We start from the raw sequence: 24,339 nt of genomic DNA on the forward strand, positions 1-24,339 counted from the left end.
GGCGCATTCCCAGGTCCACCCTGCATCTGGGTGACCGCCAAGCCTGACACTCCCAAAGGCTGGGCCAGGGCCTGCCATCCACTCCACCCCGGACCGCCCCTGGGTGCCAGGGCAATAGGAGGGAGCTCGTAGCCATGTCGCCCCTGCCCTGGACACGGGCCGGGGCCCAGCCAGTACCGGGAGCCCCTGCCCCAGGCTGCGAAGGAGGGGCGGATGGGGATGCTGCTCCACGGAGCTGGCGGGAGCCGGGAGCAGGCAACAGCCCAAGTTTGGGCTGTGGACCTGGGCCTCTGTGTGCTCTTGGGGGCCCGGGTAGTACCACCGACCTCCCGGCCTTGCAGGCTTGGAAGTGCCTGCTCCCGTTGCCTGGCTTCTCCCCGCTGTCAGCGCCGGTTCCCATCTCGGAGCACCATGTGGCCGAGCCGGGTGCTGTGCAGCTCGACCGGGAGTGCACATATTTGGGGCAGTGCTGATATGCCAGCCCTCTGCCACTTCAGCCCCCTCCAGACTTTGGGTGCCAATGAGCATGGGGTGGGGGGTGAAGCCGGGGGGTGGGGGGCTTAGGGCAGCTCCGTGCTGGCCTGTAGGTGCCCATTGGTACCAGCAGCCTGGGCACCACAGGTGGCAGCAGGAGGCAGGCTCCTAGGGAGAAGGGGGTGGGTCCCTGGAGAGGCCCTACCTTCAGGCCAGGCTGCCAGTCCTGCAGACCAGAGTGGGAACTTGTGGTACCTTTTCCAGGCTCACCCATGGCTGCCCATGGACCCATGTGCGCGCATTTCCTCCCCTCAAAGCCCTGGGCTCAGCCAGAGCAGGGCAGTCATCAGGATGACCAGCTGCTGAGGGGAGCTTCCCACTCTAGGGCCTCCTCTCTGCTAGGAGTTGAACACTGGTAGGGACACCCTGGCTGGAAAAGAAGCTACCTACTGCGGGTCTCCTCTGAGCTGTTCTATTGCTCGATAAAGCTCCTCATCTTCTTTCTCACCCCGCACTTGTCTGTGTACCTCATTCTTCCTGGTCACAGGACGAGAACTTGGTACCTGTCCAAGGGCGGGGCTAAAAGAACTATAACACAAACAGGGCTGAAACATGCCCCTTGCTCACTTCGTTGTGGGTGAAGAGAAGGAGAGAAGAGCTGCGGCCCTTCAGGGAACCCAGACCTGGGAGCACACGGAGCCAGGTCTCTGACTCCCTCTTCGGGGCCCTGTGGTTCCTGGCATCTCCAAGCTTCTGGGTACCACCGCATTCCCCGGAGCCAGCTGTGGAAGCTGCTTGAGGTGCACCTGGAGCTGCCCACCTCACTGCAGCAGCTGGCATGTAGCCAGACTCCACACTTGCTCATACACCCACTGCTGCTCCATGCAGTCTCCCTTGGCAGGTGTGGGATCCAGGCTGGTAGTGTGAGCTGAGTGCAGCCTGCCAGGCTGAGTGGGCAGAACGAACCCAGCGGACCCAAGCAAAACTCGGGCAAAGGTGCCACTAGCCACAGGTTTCTGGCCAGAAAAGTGACACCCCAAAGATCAAATAACACTAAGTTTTTGCTGTTACTGTATTTCATCAATTCCAAGGTACATATTTTTTCCCATTTTAAAATCTCTGAAATAAGAAATACTTTTAAAAAAATTATAATGTGTAATATTCCGATGTGTAATATCTAAGGTATTGATATATCTTAGATCAGTGGTCCCCAACCATTTTGGCACCAGGGACTGGTTTTGTGGAAGACAATTTTTCAATGGATGGTGGAGGCTGGGATGATTTAAGTGTGTTACAAGTATTGTACACTTTATTTCTATTATTATCACACTGTAATATATAAAATATACACCTCACCATAATGTACTATCAGTGGGAACCCTGAACTTGTTTTCCTGCAGCTAAATGGTCCCATTTGGGGGTGATGGGAGAGAGTGACAGATCATCAGGCATTAGATTCTCTTAAGGAGCGTGCAACCTAGGTAGTTCACGATAGGGTTTGCACTCCTATGGGGATCTAATGGCATTGCTGATCTGACAGGAGGCAGATCTCAGGCGCTAATGCTCACCAGCCTGCTGCTCACCTCCTGCTGTCTGGCCCAGTTCCTAACAGGCCACAGACCGGTACTAGTGCTGTGAGCTTTCTTAGAATTGACTATGGTAAGGGAGGATAAGAGGCTTGAAAGCAGTGTGGGGGCAGGGAGTACAATGCTACTGTGTGCGTTCTTGTACACGTCATGTTTCTTTAGTGTCTATATTCCTAGGAAATAAATTGCTGGGTTATGAGGGATATTATCACCAATTTTACTAGATACTACCAAAGCATTCTCCAAAGTAATTGTTACTGATTCACAGTTCCAACACTAGTTCCCATTGGGCTACACCATGGGGTATCATCTGACTTTTTGAGTTTTGCTAATCCAGTGGATATAAAATTATATCTCATTGTGGTTTTCATAGGCATTTTCCTTATTATTAGGGATCTTGGGCATCTTTTCAAGATCTTTTACTTTCACTAACCCATATTCTTGGGACCAACTCTTCATGGACTCCACCCACTGCCCCCACCCACTGCCTTCAAGCCTCTTACCCTCCCTTACCGTAGTCTAATCTAAGCACCATCAACACTTATGAAAATACAGCAGTTTTCCAAAGCTACAAGACTATTTATGCCCAAGTAATTACACTCTTGGAAACTCACAACCAGGAATACAAATGCTACCTGTTCAAAAATTCCATTTAAAATTTTTGATGGTGAAGAATTGAAAATCACTTATATGCTCAATATTGGTAGAAATATTAGTAAATGATTGCATATTTCTATGACTGAATTCTATGCAGTCTTGGAAAGAGAACTCTAAAGAGAATGTACCAACATGAAAAAATACTTTTGTTAATGGTGTGATACTGGTATACTGATTAGCAGACTGATCAACAGAATAGAATGAATATCTCCAAATAGAACCAAGTATACATATATACACACATATGTGTGTGTGTGTGTATGTGTATATATATATGAATACTTGAATTTGGCTGTGCATGTATATATATGTATACTTGAATTCAGGATATAAGAAGACTAGATTATAAAGATAAATAAGTAAAAAATATTAATTTTTCCATAAAAATCATAGCCACAGAAGAAAAAAAGATCACATACAAAATAGCAATGAAAAATAAAATAAATAAGCCTAAGGAAAAATAAATAAGAAATTCACAGACACTATGTAGAAAGCTATAAAACTCTCCTAAGAGACACAAAACAGCTTGAAAAATTAAGGTACATACATTGTTCTTAAATGGGAAAATAAAATGATCAATTCTTCCTAAATTGATCTATTTATTTAGTACAATAACCAATTAAATTTCCAGCCAGAAGTTTTGGGGGAACTTAACCAAAAGTTGTAAAATATATGCAGAAAAATGAAAATGAAAAAATGTTCAGTGAATTTATAAAACAGATAAAATTAAGGAGAGAAAACTAATTATATCTAGTAAATATATTTTAAAGCTACAGTATTTGGCCAGTTGTGGCGGCTTCTGCCTGTAATCCCAGCACTGTGGCAGGCCGAGGTGGAAGGATTGCTTGAGGCCAGGAGTTCAAGACCAGTTTGGGCAACATAGTGAGACCCCCTCCACCATTCTACAAAACTTTAAAACACACACACACACACACACACACACACACACACACACACACACACACACACGTTACAGTATTTAAGGCCTAGAGCATCCAGAAACAAATCCAAGTGCATACAGGACATTTACATGTACAAACGACAACATTGCAAATTAATAGGAAAAGGACAGGTTATCTGATAAATTATGTTGAAAAAACAAGTTTTCTGAAAAAAATAATCATTTTGTCATTTGGGGAAAAATAAGCTGGTTCCATATCTCCTTGTACTAAAATAAATTCCAGATGTACTGGTATTGTTTTATCATTATTAGTAAGAAAGCAAGATATGAAATTGAGATGCAATAAAGGAAAACAAATGGATAATTCTGACCATACAGTTTTCAGCTATTAAGTTTCTCTATGTCAAAACACATACACAGTAATACAAGACTAATTTGTAAAAATTATTTACTAAACTTATGATGGTTAATTTTCCCAAAAAACTAAAATCTCTTTCACATAAATACTAAAACGCAAACAACATAAAAACTGACAAAAGATACAAACAGGCAATTCATGGTAGTAATGTGTATGTCAGCAGTTCCAGAACTTTGCTGAACACTGGAGTCATCTGGAGATCTTTGAAAATATGTATTGTTGCCTGACTCCCAGATACTCTGATGTAATTGGTATGGTATATAACTTGGGCACTGGAATTTTTAGAAGCTCCTCTGATGATTCTAAAGTTCAGTAAAGGTTGGGAATCAATGGGCTATGCAATAAGTCTATATAAAAGATCATTGCTAATAATTTAAAGACTAAATTAAAACAACAAACAGATACCACGTTTCATTTATCAGATTGGCAAGGATAAAAAATTGATAAGACATAGTGTTGGTGAGGGTGTGAGGAAGAGTCAGTAAAATGTTGGTGATAGGATGCAGATTAGAGCAAATTTTTTGGAGGGCCATTTGGTAATCTTATGAATATGCAAACTTTGCACTGCCTTTGACTCAGCAACTGTATTTCCAGGAATTTACTGTACACAAACACTTGCTCAAATCCTCAAAGATATTTCATTTGGTATTATTCCCGTAATATTTTAAATTTTGTTGTTGTTATTTGCCTGTTTGGTTTAACAAGGGATAGGGCTTAGCAGTGGTTGATGGATAAAAGGAAAAAAAAAGTTGTTGATGGATGGAAATAGCAGTGCCTCCACTCCACTCGCACCCACCAATGTATCCATGGCATCTAGGCGTTGGATACTGGCAAGTGGAGCTGGGTAGCACCCTCCCTTATGAATCCAGTTGCATCCATAAATTTACATAGGAGCAGATGAGCCTCCTGGGGACAGGGAAAGAGGTTGGGACTCGGACTCCTCATTGAGGATTCAAGTTATCGCAGTGTATATGATGAAGTAAAGAGACCTCCCCAAGAGACCCATTGAGGTCAGATGACAAGGAAGGGCACTGGGAGTTCCAGAGAGGAAATGTGCCCTAAAGAGGGAAGTTTAGACCAGTGTCCTGCACTCAGTATTAGGGTTTAGCTTATCAGAACCTAAGGCACAGAAATAATACTGAAACTCTTTCATGCTTACTCACTTTGCTACCATGAGTCTCTTTGTGGGGAACTGGCTCTGTGTGTGTGTGGAGGGACAGAGCTGTACCATTATCGAGAGATACTTGGTCACCAGGTCCCTTTGCTGAGGGACCCTCCCCATTGCTCCTGGCAGGGCAGATGCATTCTTTAGCCTGGACAAGTCAGCAGAGAGTCTTTTGTGAAGTTTCCAGTCAGCAGACAAATGAGGGGGGTCTGACTCATGGACGGGGACAATGGCCATGGGAATTCTCTGGGCTATTTGGAGAGAAATCTTGACTTCTCTGCCAACTTGACATGAAGGGGAGAGGAATCATTGTAATTTGTGTATCAATGACATATTTTCTAGGCTTTTGGGTGTTCATAGCATACCCCAAACGGTCATAGCATCAGAAATTGGAAACAACCTAGATGATATGATGCTATGTTATGTAGCCATTTTCAAAAACCTGGTTTTTAATAGCAGAGAAAAGTTATCACTATTCACTGTTTTGTAGAAATGACAAGTGTTATATTACAAGCTTAATTTTACCTATATCAATATACATATATATAAAGAAAATTTATTTCTATTTATATATATGCCTATAAAAAAGCTGGAAGGAAGTATTAAGGGTTCAGGAAGTTATTTCTGGATGATGTTATTGAGAATGTTTATTTTATTACATTTTTCAAATTTTCTAATGTCTGTACCGAATATATATTACTTATTTATAATCAGAAAGATGATTTTGTAAAAAGAACATTATTATAAAGTTGCTTATTATAAATAAAGTTGCTCTTTAAATAAAGCAAAAACTGCATTTAGAGACAGGGAAAGAAAGCTAACATTTACTTCACACCTACCATGTCCCAGGCCACCATACCAGATATTTACATATGTCAACTCTGTTAAAAGTACCTTCTCGCATGGCCATCCTCTGGGAGTAGCAGGAGGTCTTGTTTGAGCATGGGGTCAGGCAAACCCACCCAGGGAAGGAATTTTTTTCTCAAGAGCTGGGAAGCCCTTTCTTCCTTCTACCAAGCAGCTGGCCATCTGTCCACCAGCCAGATCCTTCTCTTTGCCTTGGGTGAAATATCCACTCATTGGGCAAGGAAGGGGGCAGAGTTGTGGCTCACTGAAAATGTGACTGGAGCAGATACTGGATCCTAGGCCAGCAGGGTCTTGAAACTATAGAGCGTGGAAGGCAACTTCAGGTATGAAAAGGGCTGTCAAGCACCAAAAAGGGTTAGACTGATATCGTGCCTGACCTGATGGTGGAAATAGGGCCTTTCTGAGTGAGTAGATTTGACCTTGGTGTAAGAAAGAACTTAGTCATTTGGAAGGTAATAAGCTTCCATTCTTAGAATTATGCAAGGAGTCCCTGCCTGGAAGGTACGGAGGAGATTCCTACACTGGGCAAGCGGGAGTGGCTTGAGAAACCTGATGACCTGTTCCAGTTTTGAGAGTCTGTTTCTCTCTATCCCACCATGCCCCAGATTCAGAGGACAGCTTGCTCACCCCTTCAGCTGCTGGAAGCATGGGGGAGAGGACTTCCAGAGGCCAGGCCCACCTTTGTTGCCTAAGAAGTAAGTGGCTCTGATGGTGGGAACTTTACGAGGCAGGAAGGAGGGAACAAGGAAGGGCCAGCCTGGCCTAGTGAGGGAAACATGTGAGGAAGGCAGGCCTTTGGGCACCCGTAAGTCAGGACCTGTGGGTGGCCATCCACTCGGCCTTTCTCAGAACTAGCCCTGGAACTCATCTCATGGGGCAAGTCTGATGCGAACACGGAGTCTCTTGTCCTGGGTGGCTCTCACCTGCTGATGGACACACCTTCACAAATAGTAGGTATTTAGGGAGCATGTGGTGGAGGATGCAAAAAACCCCAACCACAAACCAAACAGGCCAGTGGGAAAAGCTTACAACAACAACAGAAGTTCACAGGCAAGACCCACAAGACAAATGTAGAGGAAAGAGCAGGAGATCTGGAGTTACAGAGACCCGAGTGAGTATCTTGGCTCTGGCACTTACTGGGGCAGTATTCAGCAATGACTGTCTCTCTCTGAAACCCACTTCTCACTTTCCTCATCTGTAAAATGAGGTTAATAGTACTGATTTCACAGGACTGTTGTGAAGATTATATATCATATAGACATAAACACTGTATATACACATCTGGCACAATCTGGCATGTCATAAACCTTAATAAATTGTCGGCTGGGTGTGGTGGCTCAGGCCTGTAATCCCAGCACTTTGGGAGGCCGAGGCAGGCAAAGCACAAGGTCAGGAGATCGAGACCATCCTGGCTAACACGGTGAAATCCCGTCTCTACTAAAAATACAAAAAATTAGCCAGGCATGGTGGCGGGCACCTGTAGTCCCAGCTGCTGGGGAGGCTGAGGCAGGAGAATGGCGTGAACCCGGGAGGCGGAGCTTGCAGTAAGCCAAGATGGTACCACTGTACTCCAGCCTGGGTGACAGAGCGAGACTCCGTCTCAAAAAAATAAATAAAAAAATAAATTGTCATGGTTGCTGTTATTCTTTTTGCTACAGGACAAATAAATTGGAAATAACTAACTGTAAGTGAACTTGGAAAGCAAAGAACCTCAAGGTTGACATGGGCTGGAGAGGTCAGTGACAGCTTTGTTCACTGATGACGGAGACTTTAGCACCTCCTAAATGCCAGGCAGCGTGCTACAGGTTCCGAGTATCAGAATCAACGTGGTGCCTGCTCTTGGGAAGCTTCTAGTGAAGTAGCTTTGAAAGAAAACAATGTCTAACCATCAACTGTGAGAAGTATCAGGAAGGAAAATAACAGGGTGCTATGAAAGACAGGAACAGATTCTGATTTGGGGAGAAGTCAGGGATGACCTCCCAGAGGAAGCAACCTTGAAGCTGAAGCCTGTAGGAAAATTGAGGTTAGCTACATGCAGGCTGCGGGGAGAGTCCCCCAGGCTGAAGGTAGAGCAGTGCAAGGCGCTGAGGGGTGGAAAAGGCTGGCGTGTTCAGGAACTGAGCACCTGTGTCTGGGGCATGGTGAGGATGGAGTGATGAGGTCAGAGAGGCCTTGGAAGCCATGGTCAGGATTTGGGGTTTTATCTTAAGAAATCGGATGCCACCAAAGGGTATTAAGCAGGGAAGTGATGTGAATGAGGTCAACTGGCTGCTGGGTGGGGACAGAATTGGGCAGGACCGGGGCAGGAAGATGTGTTTTAGTGGCTCAGATGGGAAATAAATGGTCACTTGGGCCAGGGTAGGGGGCAGAGACGGAAGCAGTGGTGAACTCGAGGGATATTTCTGAGCAGAACCTACACGGCACGGTGATAGATTAGATACGAGGGGCATCCAGTGGGATTCAGTGACCCGGCAGGTGAAGGCGTGGTACACAGGGCTGGTCTTGAAGGGGAGGCTGTCAAGAGCCCACGTGGAGGCCGGTGGGGAGTCTCAGGAGGCTGAGCCTTGAGTTAGAGGCAAGGTTTGGAAAGGTGGCAGCTGGGGAAGGGAGAGCCTCTAGGACAGGAGGCAGCAGAACTGGGGAAAGAAGTAGGAATGAGCTTGCCTCACTCCACGTGGGTGGCACAGAGTAGGGCGAGCCCTGCTGGGAGGGAAGGGCATGAGCTGGGGGCCAAGAGTGTGAAACCAGGAGGGTGGGGTGAGGTGGGGCCCCCGGCGTGGGCGGAGGCCTCGGCCTCCCGAGAGATACAAGAGATAGTGGGGAGCTGTTAGGTTCCCAGGCCAGCAGCCAGCCACCCAGGCAGCACTGGCACTCCATGGCAGGGCTGGGGGATGAGAAGGCACCAACAAGCCACTGCAGAGCTTGCGCTTTCTGAGAGTATTTGCTGACCACCTGCTCTGTGCTCAGAAAGATAACGGGATGGGACATTTATGGAAAAAGTCTCTTGGCTCCCAGGACACCACTTTCTCATGGGTTCCTTCCAGCCTCACTGGCTGCTGCTTTCCGTCTACTCTGATGGCTCTTCGTCCTTGCTGGCATCTGAAAGGTGGAAAACGGGAGAGCACAGACTTCTTCCCCTTTGCTTCTGTCTCTTTATCCTTTGGACATGTCATCCAGCCCCATGGCTTCAAAACCTTCTCCATTCTGCTATACGATTTCAAACAGATTTCCTCCTCAACCTGTCTCCTGAGTTCCAGACTTGTATTTTCAACGGCCCACCTGACACCTCTGCTTAGAGGTGAATCTCAAGTGTAAAATGCCGAAGACAGAGGCACCCAGACCCCTCCACCCCAACGCATTTCTGTCCTAGCTGAGTGAGGGGCATCTCTCGGTTATTAAGGCAAAAACCCACTAGGCATGTGTGATTCCTCATTCCGTATCCAGTCTATTTGCAAGTCCTGTAAATTCTACCTCCAGAAACCCAGAATCCATTCACTCCTACTGTCCACTGCTACCACCCCAATCAAACCACCCCCGTTTCTCTCTGGGCCACAGCAAATGCCTCCTCACTCGGCCGCACTTTCCCTCTGCCCCCAGGCAATCCACGCTCCACAGACCAGACAAAGTGATGCAGGTAAAACATAAAACAGATAAGCCAGTCCTCAGACGAAAGCCCTCCATGGGCTCCCCTGTGTTTTGGAACAAAATCAAAGCTGCTTTCTGCAGCACCCGGCCCAGCATAAGGCACCTGACTTCACCTCCCACTGCTTCCTTCCTCGCTTCCCCTGCTCTCCGCTCTCCAGTCACCCTGGTTTTCTCCCTGTTTCTAGAAAAGGCCAACCTTGTGTCCACCTCAGGGCCTTTGCACTTAGAATATGCTCTTTCTGGAATATTTGCCATCAATCTTCTCATCATTTGGATCTTAGTGCAAATGTCACCCTCTTCTGATGTCCGCTCCCTGCTGCCTGTCACTCGCTGTCACATTTTGTCCTAATAGCACCAATATCAGGAATACTATTTACTGTCTCCCCTATTGAAATGTAAGTTTCATGAGAGCTGGATCTTGTCTGACCTGCTCAGTGCTCTCTCTCTCCCACTCCTAGAACAATACTAGGTGCATAGTGGGAGCTCAGTAAATATTTGTTCAATGAATGAAAAAATGCTTTGGATGTAGTCCCAGGTCTTCTTGAAGGAGTGTGACAAGCCACATGAGAAGTTATCTAAGAATATAGGGCAGGAGATGGTAACTCCTCCACAGGGCAGGAGACGCGGTGATTCAAAGGTAATCTGATAAGCTGATATTTGCTTTAGGGTTACTGGATGACAATATGCTACTCAGTAATGGGAGCCTCCAACTGGCCCCAGAAAACATGAAGGCCTGATCCATAGGGGTGGTCCTGGAGGGAACCCTTCAAGGACCAAAATGGAGGGCAGACAAGGAGCTATTTGAAGACTGGCGAGTGTCTCAGTCCATTTTGTGCTGCTATAACAGAATATCTGAGACTGGGCAATTTATAAAGAACAGAAATCTATTTCTTTAAAATATGTTTTTGGGGCCGGGCGCAGTGGCTCACGCCTGTAATCCCAGCCCTTTGGGAGGCCAAGGTGGATGAATCACGAGGTCAGGAGATGGAGACCATCCTGGCTAACACGATGAAACCCTGTCTCTACTAAAAATACAAAAAATTAGCTGGGTATGGTGGCAGGCGCCTGTAGTCCCAGCTACTCAGGAGGCTGAGGCAGGACAATGGCGTGAACCCGGGAGGCGGAGCTTGCAGTGAGCTGAGATCGCACCCTGCACTCCAGCCTGGGAGACAGAGTGAGACTCCATCTCAAAAAAATTAAAAAAAAAAAAAATGTTTTTGGCAAGTAGAGATGGAGTGTCAGTCACTATGTTGACCAGGCTGAACTCCTGACCTCAAGTGATGATCCTGTCTTGGCCTCTCAAAATGCTGGGATAATGGGTGTGACCCACAGCACCTGACCAAGAACAGAGATTATTTCTTATAGCTCCAGAGGCTGGGAAGTCCGAGGTCAAAGGGTCCACATCTGGCAAGGGCCTTCTTGCTGTGTCATCCCATGGTGCAGGGGAGAAGGTCAGGAGAACACGAGGGAGCAACAGGGTGCCAAACTCACTTTTATAACCATCCCACTCTCTCAGTGACTCACTCCCATGATAATGACATGAATTCATCCATGCGACCAGTGGCCTCATGACTGAATCCCCTCCCAAATGTCCCACCTCTCAACACTGTTGCACTGGGGATTAAGTTTCCAACACGTGAACGCTGGGGCACATGTTCAGTCCACAGCAGCGGGTCCTTGCAGTTCCCTCAAAATCTGCCACGTAGGTAATTGAAGATTCCACTGTTACCCAGTGTGCACACTTTCCCCAAGCCTACATGCCCCCCATTCATACACATATACACACCCTCTTGCAGAGCTGGTGGTGACTCTTTTTATCATGTTCAGATATTTCACAGAGGTCTCGGGGAATGACCAACTGACCTGTCTCTGAGAAATTCCACAGAAATTTGCAAAAATAAAACACCTATAAAAACTCTGATATTTCATCATAAAAATCCTAATAAATGTTGGTGCTTACATATGCACCATAGAATATTATTTAGCAACTAAAATCATACGAAGTTTAGGTAGCAAGATATAAAATATTCATGACTATAATTTTAGGCTAACCCCCCTCCCGGGCATAGATATGGTATAAACATTATGCCATATCGTTATGCACTGCATAATGATGGTTTGGTTAACAACGGACCACATATATGATGGTGGTCCTGTAAGATCAGAATACCCTATTTTTATGGTAGCCTTTCTATATTTAGATACATTTAGGTATACAGATACTTATTGTGTTACAATTGCCTACAGTGTTCAGTACAGTAACAGGCGGTACAGGTTAGCAGCCCAGGAGCAAAAGGCTACACCATATAACCTAGGTGTGTAATGAGCTATGCCAGCTAGGTTTGTGTGGACACACTCTGTGATGTTTGCAAAATGGCGAAATCGCCTAATGCAGCATTTCTCAGAACATGTCCCTGTTGCTAAGCAACACGTGACTATAGTTATCGTACGAGGTTAATGGGATTACAGTGGATTGGCCCTTTATGTTTTCCAAACATTTTTAGAAATTACTTTACACATATCAAAATTAAAATATTAAAATTAAATCCAATGTCTTTTTGTGGCCGTCTGTGTCCCAGTCATGTGGGCCTTTCTGCTCTCCCCTCAAGCAGCTGGAGAAAGACCAGGGGGCCACGGGTACAGCCTCATGTGTGCACTGTGACGGGCATGGGGATGACGGGGCAGAGGGGAGAAATCATGGTAAAGCTGTGATGGTAACAATGACAGCGAGCCACATTGCTCCAGCTTTCTATGCCTCAGGCGCTGCGCTAAGCACGCACTTCATTTTCCCCATAGAGGGAGAAACTGAAGTTGGAAGAGGCTGAGGAGCTGGTCTCCGGTTACAGGGCTGATGAATGACAGAGCAAGGGATCAAACCTGGTGTAACTCCAGAGCCCGTGCTCTTAACGACTTGAATGAGGCCAACAGTTTCACAAATATTAAGCCATTATGTTTTCATTGCTCCCAAAACCTTTCAGCTGCCACTTCCAGGTGTGAGTCAGGAGGCCGAAGATGCCAGGGCAGGCAAGGGCAGGCCATTGACCTCGTTAGCAAGGCAGCAGGGGAGGGAGCTCGCCCCAGTTCCCATCCCCCCTCCAGCGTATCAACAGCAGGCCCGGCCGATAAGACACAGAGACTTCTGGAACGGAGGCAGAGTCAGGAAGAGGAAGGGGAGAAGCACCTGCTCACCGGAGACTGGGAGACTGCAGAAGATGAGCTTTTTGGGAAGGGTGGGGTGGTGTGGGGCAGAGATGTCGAGGGAAACTCTGGGGTGGGGCTCTTGACCCTTCTTCACATGTGACTCTGGGAAGTGTCACCGGCAGAGGCCCGAGCCTCCAGTCCACCCGGGTTAAGGGATGGAGGCCAAACTCACTTTTATAACAATCTCACCCTCTCAGTTATACTCACTTCCATGATAACGACACGAATTCATCCATGTGGGCCGCAGCCTCGTGACCAAATCCCCTCCTAAAGATCGCACCTCTCAACACTGTCGCGCTGGGGATTAAGTTTCCAACACGCGAATGCCGGGGGACACACTCCCCCAATATGGAGGATGGAACGCTGTTTGCATGACGGGGTCATCCCCAAGCAGCCCTCAGTTACCTGTGTGGTGGATGCTGTGGCAGGTATGAAGTGGGACCTTCTGGATCCAGACAAGGGGACCCCGTGGTTGGGGCTCAGGATGGACCCTCCAGGCCAGGGACCAGAGAGAAGGAGGCAGAGACCAGAGGGGTCCATAGGAGGCGAGGGGACCTTGGCCAGCGCTCCCTTTGAGCCAGGCCTCGGCTGGCAGCAGGAAGCGAGGCTCACTCCCTGCAGAGCTCAGTCTGGTGCCACCGCTAAGACCATAGCAGCCAGAGGGGCACAGGAACGCTGTCACCTCCCCAAATCACTGGGAGCCTCCGGGAAGCTCACACGCCTGCCCGGAGGAGAAACTGCATGAGGCAGACCTGGATCACCTGATAATTACCTTCAGATGCGGTTTGATTTCTGTAGCCCACTCAACTTACCAGATGGGAATTACGTATTGACTCATAGGTGGGGTTTGCGAGGTAAGCCAGATCTATATGCTTCCTCCAACTCTCTCTGAGTTGCATGGAATTACACTCATGACCCTGCTAGGCCACTATGCTAGACTGCACGGTTTGAGCGCCTAGGTGACAGGCACTCTGCCAGGTGCTTCCCATGCACAGTCTTATTCACTCTTCTCAGCATCGTATTGACAAATATCTTCCATCTCAGGTGCCCATGAAACTAGCTATGTGGCCTTGGGCAAGTTCCTTGACCTGTCTGTGCTGCAGTTTCTTCATCAAATGCAGATACTGATTCCTGCCTAGCAGTGGCAGGTGCATGGAATGCACTTGATAAAAGCTCACCACTGTTGTTAACAGTTCTTTTGAGCACAGAGGGAGGTAAGGACAGACAGGTGATGGCAGCGGGGTAAAAGGACTCCTCCAGAAAGAAAGAAATTAACAAAATCACAACCTCTTAACTCTCCAGCAATGCAGGTGATCTTATTTCCAGTCACGAAAGTGAGGGTAAAAATTTAAGTGGCCGGAGCCCCATCCCAGGAACACAGACATACCTGAGAGCCCCAAGGAGCCATGGGACAGAAAGGTGGGAGACCAGGAGTGTTCAGGTCCTGTGTATCCTCGAACTCACTGAAACTTCTTCCTGACCTGCTGCCTTCTTCATCCCTTTGCGGGCTCTGTGGGACAAACACATTAGTTTCCAGCCCAGGAAAGCCTTCTGAGGCCTGGAGACTCATCCCAGCCTCCTCTCTGGGGCTCAGGACAGGCTGTGTGGAGCTGAGACTGGTCCTTAAAGCGAGGTGTTGTTGGAGCCTCCTGGGGGAATTTCAAGGGAGTTTTGTGCGAAAGGGAAGCAATGCCATCAGACTCCTCCTGAAGCTAAGCCAGGATGAATTATTAAGGACCTGAAGGAAGCCAGGGCTTAACTAAAGGAGCCCCACGTCTATCTCTGCAAATATTTCAAACAATCTGGGCCTATTTTGTGGAGAGAAATTTCTTGTGCTGCCTGAAAGACAAGCAGGGAGCTAGCATTGCACTCACATAGGGCAGTTCTCCGTCAAGAGATGCCTGCATTTCAGGGCTGGGATCCAGGCTCAGAGAAAGCTTCTTAGTGCAGCAAAGCTATTTTTAAAGTGTGAAACTCAATATGTCAGTGGGAGAGGGAGGGAGAGAGGGCTGGGGGTGAAATGGCTGAGGCCATCCAGGCCCCTGAAGGAGCCTCATTTTCCTGGGTAGGTGAAGCCACTTGTTTCTTACCCCCAGATCTCTATTGTAACCTCTGAAAATAAATACCTAGTCTTGTGTTCAGAGCTGATGGCAGGGCCACGGGCCAGAATAGAATTTAATCATTTACTCTGGCTCTCTTTGGTTTAATAGATGCCATGTCTGGCAGCCTAAAGGGGATGCGTCCTAGTTCCATGTTAAAAACAAAAATTTTAAAAAAAAGTAACTCTTTTTTATGTTCTGTTTACAACTGTTTTTAACACACATTTGAAATGTTCATCTTCCTGTGTCTGTACTGGCTCTGAGGCACCCCGCATCCTCTCTAGTTGGGAGTATCCCACCGTCCCCCTCTCTTTTCTGAGGCTGTAGTTTTCCAGTGGGTGTCTCTGCCCCAAATAGCCCTATCAGAAATGAAGCAACAGGCTGGGTGCAGCGGCTCATGCCTATAATCCCAGCACTTTGGGAGGTCAGGGCAAGTGGATCGCTTGAGCCCAGGAGTTTGAGACCAGCCTGGGCAACATGGCGAAACCCTGACTCTGCTAAAAATACAAAACTTAGCTGGGCATGGTGATGCACACCTGTAGTCCCAGCTACTTGGGAGGCTGAGGTGAGAGGATCGCTTGAGCCCAAAAGGTTGAAGTTGCAGAGAGCTGAGATTATGCCACTGCACTCCAGCCTGGGCTGTCCAACAAGACCCTGTCTCAATCAATCAAGAAATCAAGCAACAGCCAGACCCACACTGAGACTGACCAGGCATGTATTTGGGAAGGAGACGGGTATAAAGTGTCATTTTTCCATTTGTGCTGTATCGGAAAAAAATAGCTTGAATAGCAGTGCTAATAAGGATAAAAGGAGTTGACGTTCGTCAAGCACACACCTGGTTCCCTTACAAAGCAAAGGCAGTTTGGAATAAAACAATAAAAAGTAGACTTAAAAATAAAATGAAATAAAATAAATGGAAAATACATTGTAAAAACATCAGTTTGGAAGTGACTTGAAGAGGTGCCAGATCTCTTCCCCACACGGCATTTCACAGTTTACAAAGCTCGTTCGTTTACGTTTTCCATTTCTTAGGGGACTTGTTCTGGAGGTCTTTACGAGAAGCCAGGGCTGGCAAGCGAGTGGCGAAAAGGTAACTCTTCACGGAGGAAGTGTGCAGACGCCAGACACGGCTATAATATTTTACTTTTTATTTTGCACAAGGGAGAAAGGAATCTTGACATTGGAAGAAAGAAAGTTCTGTGGCTGGAGATATGTAGATACAAAGGTGTTTGAAATCAAGCTTCCTTGAAGTCAAAGAGAAAGTTACGTGTGAGACCCAGAATAACTTCTGATTCAAGGTGAACTTAGAATGTGAGAGGGAGACCTGGATTAGACCAAATATTGATAGGTGATGGTTTATTTTGCAATTAAAAAAAAACACACAAATTAAGAGTTCTTTATCCAGTTTCCAGTGAGAATTACCTTTGTGAATAATCAATGCAAAATAAAACCAACACCAGCTAACATTTCATGTGGTAAACTTTGAAAGACTCATATCTTGGGGATAAAAAACCGACCTGGCAAGAAAAAAAAAAAAAAAATTAGACGCTAAGCAATAGTAGCCACAAAGGAAAATTCACGAAAGTCAAGCTATAATGGAAAACTAGTGAGGATTAGTGAGTGGAATAACCGAGTGGACCTAGGTATTCTCATTTGTCTACGTCTTACCTGGACTGTAATTTAAAAAAGAAATGTAGAGATCAGAATGGGGTCGTTTAAGACATCTTTTGGTAGATGTGTTTTTGGCTTAGTCAAGGTGAAAGGATGCCCAGGCACTGCCATTCAGAGGCCTCTGCCCTGTCCAGGGCACCTGGGGGCACCCGGAAGGGGTCTTTTCCTCATAGCTCTGCTCACCCCCCCGTGCAGGTGAGACCCAGAATGGGCGCTGCTTTGAGGCAGCTGACCAGTGGGATCCTTGGTCAGGATCTGACCTGGGGCAGCTGGTGGCGGCCAGGGCTGAGGGCCAGGATGAGTGTGGAGGCGGTGGCATGCTGGAGAGAGAGCAGAGAGAGCAGCCTCGCTGGTAGACTGAGTGTGGGGTGCAGGCAGGGAGGAGCCAGGCTTCCTTTCCCTGCTCTCGGGACATCCTCTCTCCTGTTCTTTCTTCCTGCCCTTGAAGACCCTCCTGTCGCCTGGGTTATTTTTCTGTCCTGTGGTCCAGACTCCAGGACTTCTCCAAGCCAGGAACTATGGTGACAGATAGACAGACAGGGTGAGAGAGGGGACCCTCCCTGCAGACCCTCAGGAACTTAGTGCCAGGGGAGGGGGCTCTGACTCCCTGACCCGGTGGGCACAGGGGCCGGAGCAGAGAGGAACCCTCATGTCATTTCCAGATTGGTGTCAGGGAGTATCTGAATGTTTGTTTACCCTTTTAAAACATTTCTAGGGGATGTCTCCAGGCCTTGTTGAGCTTAGTCTCCTGTAAGATTCACCTCCTACATATTAAAAAGAAAAGCCAAACAAAGAATTTCAACCTCAGCTGAAATAACAACTCCAACAAACATTCTTGCATTGAGCACCACATGCCCAGAGTCCCTCAAGGGCACCTGGCCACTGGTCCTGCCAAATTCCCCACTTCCCCGCCCAGCCAGGCTCTAGGTGGCCCCACAGTTGGCCACTCCTAGAGAGACTCCACAGGACTATGTGTAGTTTATGTATTTGTTAACTTTTTTTTCTTATTCAATTCCTAAAATGGAAGATCTACAGGTGGATAGAATGTTCACTAAGTAAGTCCTCAGCCTCCAAAACCTACAGGCACATTATTACCCTACACGTTTAGGTAAGGGAAAATGGAAAGGAGAAAAGGAGGGAGGGAAGGAGGAGAGAGGGGAAAAGGAAGAAAAGCAAGGCAAGGCCTGGGAAGATTTGCAGAAGTAATGACATCTTTTTTCTTTTGTTTTGGAGACGCAGTCTCACTCTGTCACCCAGGCTGGAGTGCAGTGGCGTGATCTCAACTCACTGCAACCTCCGGGTTCCAGCAATTCTCCTACCTCAGGATCCTGAGTAGCTGGGATTACAGGCACGTTTTTATATTTTTAATAGAGACGGGGTTTCGCCATGTTGGCCAAGCTGGTCTCGAACTCCTGACCTCAAGTGATCCGCCTGCCTGAACCTCCCAAAGTGTTGGGATTACAGGCATGAGCCACCACACCTGACCAGTAACGACAGCTTTAAATGATGAAAAACAGAACAAGCTGAGAAGGCTACAGTGAGGACTGGAATGTTGGGCCCTGATGTGTGGCTTTGATGTGTATATGTTTGAGCTTCTCCCTTTTTTACTTTTCTGGAGAAGTTTTAACTTCATTCTGTTAAGCTTAAATGCTTTTATGAGAAGTATCCTAATTTAATAAACTCTTATCTGGAAAATGTTTTATGAAAAATACCTAAGATATATAATAGGGAGTAGAATAGAATCTGGTGCATAAAGGTGGGCTGCATACATAATTTTAAAGAAAAGAAAAAGAGAAAAATGTATTCTCTGAAGCAAATTCAATTAAGCCAATTTAATTTTTGATCTTCTTGATTATTTTTAGTAGAATAATACTCAGCGATTTCCAGTTTTGCTGCTTATCTTCAGTAGGACAAAGTCTTTTCCACACACCATGAAATCATACCCATTATGATGGGCTTTACCTTTTTCTTTGTGGCCACTATCTCTTTACAAGTCTAATTTTTGCCAGGACAATTTTTTTATTCTTAATATGTGGTTCTTTAAAAGTTTATCATGTGAAATTTTAGTTGGTTTCATTTTGCATTGGTTATTCACAAAAGTAATGCTCACTGCAGTGGATAAAGGACTGATCATTTGTTTTTATTTTTTATTGCAAAAAGAACAGATAAAGAAGAGGCATTTTCCATGGTATGGCTAAAATGTCAGGAAGCTTTGTTACATTGAAATAGTTGCTTACAATGTGGGAAAGCCTACAAAGAAACAAACCAACAAACAAAACACCCTTAGTTTCCAGGGGCAGGCTCTTTAATAAGGAAAGATTTTCTCCAATAAGAGAAGCCCTTCACCGGAAGCAGAGTGAGGAGATCACACAGGGAGAGGGGCTGTTGGACACACCAGAGATTTCAAACCACTTGGGAAGAACCGTCCCATTGGAGCTTAAATTAAAATGTCCAGATTGGCTCTTGACACACTTAACTAAACGTGCAGGGGAATAGTGTGCCTCTAGGGTTTGGAAGCTGAGGACTTACTTAGTGAGCATTCTATCCACCTGTAGATCTTCCATTTTAGGAATTGAATAAGAAAAAAAAATTTAACAAATACAAAAAATACACATAGCAATTAATGTAGGTTGTTTACACATAATAATGTATGAGACCATAACATAGTTATATGTTATATATTATATATCATATAAGTTATATATTATATCATATATGTTATATATCATATATATTATATATAACATGATAATACATATATTATATATCACATAATATATATATGTGATATATATCAGTTGGGGACAGTTAGTAGAAAAAATAAAATTGTTTCATGTTTGCCCCCGGAGTGAGCTGAGGCTCTTTAATGAACTGGTTCAGTTTGTAAAGGACATGGAGTAGTGACCGTGCTTGGCAAGGACAGGGCCTGCTGCTATCACCCTTAGGTACAAGCAGGATCTGCCCAAGGCACTTACATTTCAGGAAGCAAAAGTCTACTTAATTTTCCTCTACAAAAGGGGGATGGGGCTTTATCAAAAGGAGCTGATTACCTTCAGCCCTGGATCCAGGTGTATCTCCTTCTAGGTCCACGGAAAACATACGGGGTGACAAGAGGAAGACATGAGAGGTGAGGCTCAGTGCCTCTCCAGTGGTTCCTGATTCAAAAGCGGATGGTGCCCACCCACCCAGGAGGTGCTGGGGCGCTGTGGGAGGGTGGGGCTCCCACAACTCTTCACAGTATTATTGGCAAGTTATCCAGTCTTTCTGAGCCTTAGTTTCTTCCTTGGTAAAACAGGGATAATAATGATACCGACTTTATAGAAGTGTGAGAACTAACGCCTGCCAAATAGTAGGGCGCAATTAATGTTAGTGCCTTCTCTGCCCAATTGCCCAGTACAGAAAGTGTTGCTTCAGTAACCCAGCTGAATGCCAAGACCGATTCATAGGAATATCACAGATACATTCGCAACTTCTACAATGATCTCAAAATGATCGTTTTTACAAAAATAAGCTATATTGACTGCTTTGTATCCCATGAAGGGGAGGGGAGGCATTTTTCTAACTTTCCTTCCAGAACCAGCTATTAGGGTGATGGACTCAGCAACTTTCTGTCCTCCCCTCCCCCCTCTTAAGTGTTCCTCATCACACAGTTGGAAATGGGGATAGAGCTTGGCCCATTAGAATTTTCCCCATTCCAGGGGCAGAATGCAGAAAGAGGAGAAAGGTAGCTGGGGGCCCAGCGCGGCTGCTGATGCGTGCAGAAACCCTTTGAGCTGCCACCCTGGCAGGGCCGGCCTTGGGGAATGTGCCTGAGGATGGTGGGTGAGCAAAGCCACCTGCCCCGGCACAGAGCCTTCGGGTTGTGGTCTGCAAAGCCCTCCCAGTTTCATTCCTAGAGACGGGGCAAGAAGGGGCGAGCCAGGCAGCAGGTGCTGGGGGGTGCGTGGCCAGGCTACCCGGATCGGCCAGCGCAGCGTGGCGTCTGTGTGTCCTCACCAGGGCTGCATGACAGGAGCCGCGCACCACCGGCGCCATAGGCTTATCTATGTCTCAGCACTGACACCGTGTGGTACCGAGCAAAAGCAGGCGAGGGGTCTGCTGAAAGCCTTGGCAACGGGAGGTTGTCCTGTTTCCTTTCCTCGGGACGTTAATCAGTATCCCTGGGACTTTCCTGGTTATCGCTGATGGGAGAAGTCCAGGAAGGAAAGGAACGTGTCTAAGCTCAAAGGTTGAAGGCTTCAAGACTTAGAAGTCAATTCGATCAATAATGAGAAAGAATATAATCTCAAGGTGAGTTCCAGAGTAGGGAGTATGTATCCTGACCTTGGGGACAAGTCATCGCCCCGGCCTAGACAAAGATGTTGTAAAACACCTGCGTCAGGGTTGTGACAGCCTCCTGACGTCGAGGAGCGCCCACCCCTTCCTGGATGATGTGCCTCGCCAGCTCACACTTTCTCCGCCTCCTCTGGCCGTGCCTGCTTCAGTAAGTGCCCCTGCCATCCACCCAGTTGTGTAATGGATTAGTCAAGACTCCCTCAGTCATAGGTAGGAGCCAAACTAAGCAAGCTGAAGCATAAAAAGCAATTTACTGCCTCACCTAGCTGGGCAAGAGGCCGAACTAACTCACAGGTTTGACACAAGGAAGATTCCGGGAAGTTGAGGAAGAACAGAACCTGGGATTGGCAGCGGCCAGGACTCTTTGTCCTGCCCCTGTCTCCTCTGTCCCCCTTCGCCCATTGGCCTCATTCTCTCCTGCTGTAGACAGCCCCCCTCCACTGGTGGGGATACAGCCGCTGGCAGCCCAGGCTCAGCTACCCCAACATCAAGGGAGAAGTTTTTCAACAGGAAGCTTTATAATAGGGGAGGGCTCAGATGAGCTTGCTCAAGTTAGGTGTCTCCCCCCACCCCTAGGCAATCCCCAGTGGCAAGGAGATGACACACTGAGATAGGCCAGTCCTGGTCACACCCTCTTGCCTGGGGCCGCTGGGCAGGAGTCATCAACAGAGAAGAGTGACAGGAACACTTACTTGGCAGGCACAAATCATAGGTTGCTGTGCTCCACTATACAGATGATGACACCCTCAGATTTTCTTTTCCTTAGTAAACTCTTAAAGCGAGACATATACACAGAAAACTGCATGAATGATGAGTGTGCAGTGTCTATTCACAAGAGCAAAGACATGGAATCAACCCAGGCGCCCATCAAAAGTAGATTTTTTAAAAATGTGGTCCATATACAACATGGAATACTACACAGCCATTAAAAAGAACAAAATCGTGTCCTTAGCAGTAACATGGGTAAGGCTGGAGGCTGTTATCTTAATTGAAATAACACAGAATCAGAAAACTAAATACTATGTGTTCTTACCTGTAAGTGGCAGACACAAAGATGGGAAAAATAAACACTGGGAATTCCAAAAGCAGGGAGGGAGAGAGTGGGAGAAGGGTGGAGAAACTGCCTACTGGGTATTACGTTCACTATTTGGGTAGAGCCCAAACCTCAGTATCACGCAATATACCCATGTAACAAACCTCTACATGCACCCCCAGAATCTAAAATTTGTTTTAAAAACGAAAATACTTATAGCAAAATGAAAGATGCCTTTAAGTTCACCTTTCAGAGATAACACTGTTTATTATTTTCTTCAAGAATCTCATTTCTATTTATTTATTTATGTGTTTTTTTTTTTTTAGAGACAGGGTCACTCCAGGCCCAGGCTGGAGTGCAGTGATGCAAGCATAGTTCACTGTAGCCTCAGACTCCCCAGTTCAAGCAATCCACCTGCTTTGGCCTCCCACAGCGCTGGAATTACAGGCTATGAGCCAGCACACCCGGCCAATAATCATTTTTATAGGCTCACGTTTAAAAAATAAAATAGTATACTGCATAAAGAAAAACAATGTGCAGCTTCACGAAGTTTCCCTTTTGAATACACGTATGTAAAAAGCATCCTGATTGAGAAACAGAACGTCACCAGCATCCTAGAAACCCTCGTTGGCTTGCTTCCAATCGTGGCGCTCCTGTCTTCCAAAGGTAAGTGCTATCCTGATTTCTGCTAATGTAATTAGTTTGATCAATTTTGGAACTTTATACCAACGCAGCTGTTCAATATTTTATTCTTTCATGCCTTGCTTCCTACATTTAACATTATGTTTATGAAACCCATCCATACTGTGGGTAATACACAGTGTTTGTTTTCGTGGCTGCATAATATTCCATTGTATGAATACACCAAACTTTATTTGCCCATTTTACTGTTGAGGGACACCCTAGCCGTGAAGAGGAAAATCCCAAGTGCCATTGGGTTGTGACAGTACTGTGAGAGACTTTAGCTAGGCATTTATGTCTTTGAATTTTGCTTTGAATCATGTCCTTCTTTGAATATAGGTGTAAATGCTGGCTGCTAATAAATATATAAGGTTGTTACATGAGTTTAAAAGTGTTATTTCAGCCAGGTGCAGTGGTTCATGCTTGTAATCGTAGCACTTTGAGAGGCTGAGGCAGAAGGATTGCTTGAGCCCAAGAGTTCGAGACCAGCCTGAGCAACATAGCAGGACTTCTATAAATAAGAGCGTATTTTGTGGAAAGGTTTACAGAGTGACGAGTATGTCCTGTGATCCTGGGGTCCACTACTCCAGGTAAATAATTGTCCTGGCAACACAGTCACTTGGCAACACAGCCCCCTGGTGGCAGCCACCTGAACTGCAATCTTACCTCATAGGAAAGGTTAATTGCTGGTTTTCAAACCAGGCATTACAGCAAGCGTCACAACCCAGGACATAATTTATACTTAAACCAGTAATCATTTATGTGAATAAAAGTGCTCCATCTCCATGGCATTGTATCCAATCAGGATACAAGTCCATCTCTAAAATAATGATAAAAAATTTTAAAGAACTACCATTTATCAAGTACTTCCTGTTTCTGGTATCATACCAGACACTTCACATACAGTATTCAGCGCCATCCCTCCAGCAGTGCTGCGGAGTGCCATCGTTGTCACCTTTTAGAGACGAGGAAGCAGAAGCTTGCAGACCTTCAGGAATCATCTCAAGGTGAATGGAGCCAGGATGCCTTCTCCCACGATCCCGGTCTCCTCTGCCCCCTGCGATTGGAGGCACCTGGCTGCTCCACGCTCACTCAAGGTTCATTCCCACAGACCAGCCCCCGCCCCGAGGAGGGCTGGAGTCAGAGAACAGCTCCCACTTTCTCCTGCAGCTCTCTGCTGGGAGGCACATACTTCTAGTTCCTCTTCCCCCGTCCATACCCACCAGGGGGACAATCTGTTTTTCCCACTAGTAGAAGCCCAAGGCATTATCTGGGGCACATTGTACTAGCGGCTGGGATTCACGTGCGTGTCTTCCCCATCTTTCTGTGCCCAGGCAGTGTCAGGCTGGCCTGTCCTCCGTCTCTCCTTGGCTGCTCATGACCAGGTGGCAGGTAGAATAACCAACTTGCCCCGCTTCTCCATTTTTGCACTGAAAATCTCCCATCTCAGGAACCCCCTTGGCTCCAGGCAAGCTGCCTTTCCCCCTTAATCTTGGGCAAGTCAGGCCCAAATTGCACCACAGATTCAGCTGTCCTAGATCCTGTGCGAGGATGAGAAACTCGTTAGGTCTCCTGGCTTATGGTGCGTCGGCGAATCCAGCAAACC

The 24,339-nt window shown here is 46.5% G+C and overlaps 1 protein-coding gene across 1 annotated transcript in view; it reads right to left on the reverse strand.

The window, feature by feature from the left end:
* PLA2G4E (phospholipase A2 group IVE) overlaps positions 1-14,562 on the reverse strand; it is a 64,267-nt gene extending 49,705 nt beyond the window's left edge. The window contains exon 1 of the mRNA XM_015142020.3: positions 14,302-14,562. Coding sequence (XP_014997506.3) covers positions 14,302-14,484 — 183 coding nt within the window. The 5' untranslated portion in view covers positions 14,485-14,562. The remainder of the gene's footprint in view (positions 1-14,301) is intronic.
* Positions 14,563-24,339: the final 9,777 nt, after the last annotated feature.

This window comes from Macaca mulatta, chromosome 7 (assembly GCF_049350105.2).
Source record: "Macaca mulatta isolate MMU2019108-1 chromosome 7, T2T-MMU8v2.0, whole genome shotgun sequence".
Taxonomy (NCBI): Eukaryota; Metazoa; Chordata; class Mammalia; order Primates; family Cercopithecidae; genus Macaca; species Macaca mulatta.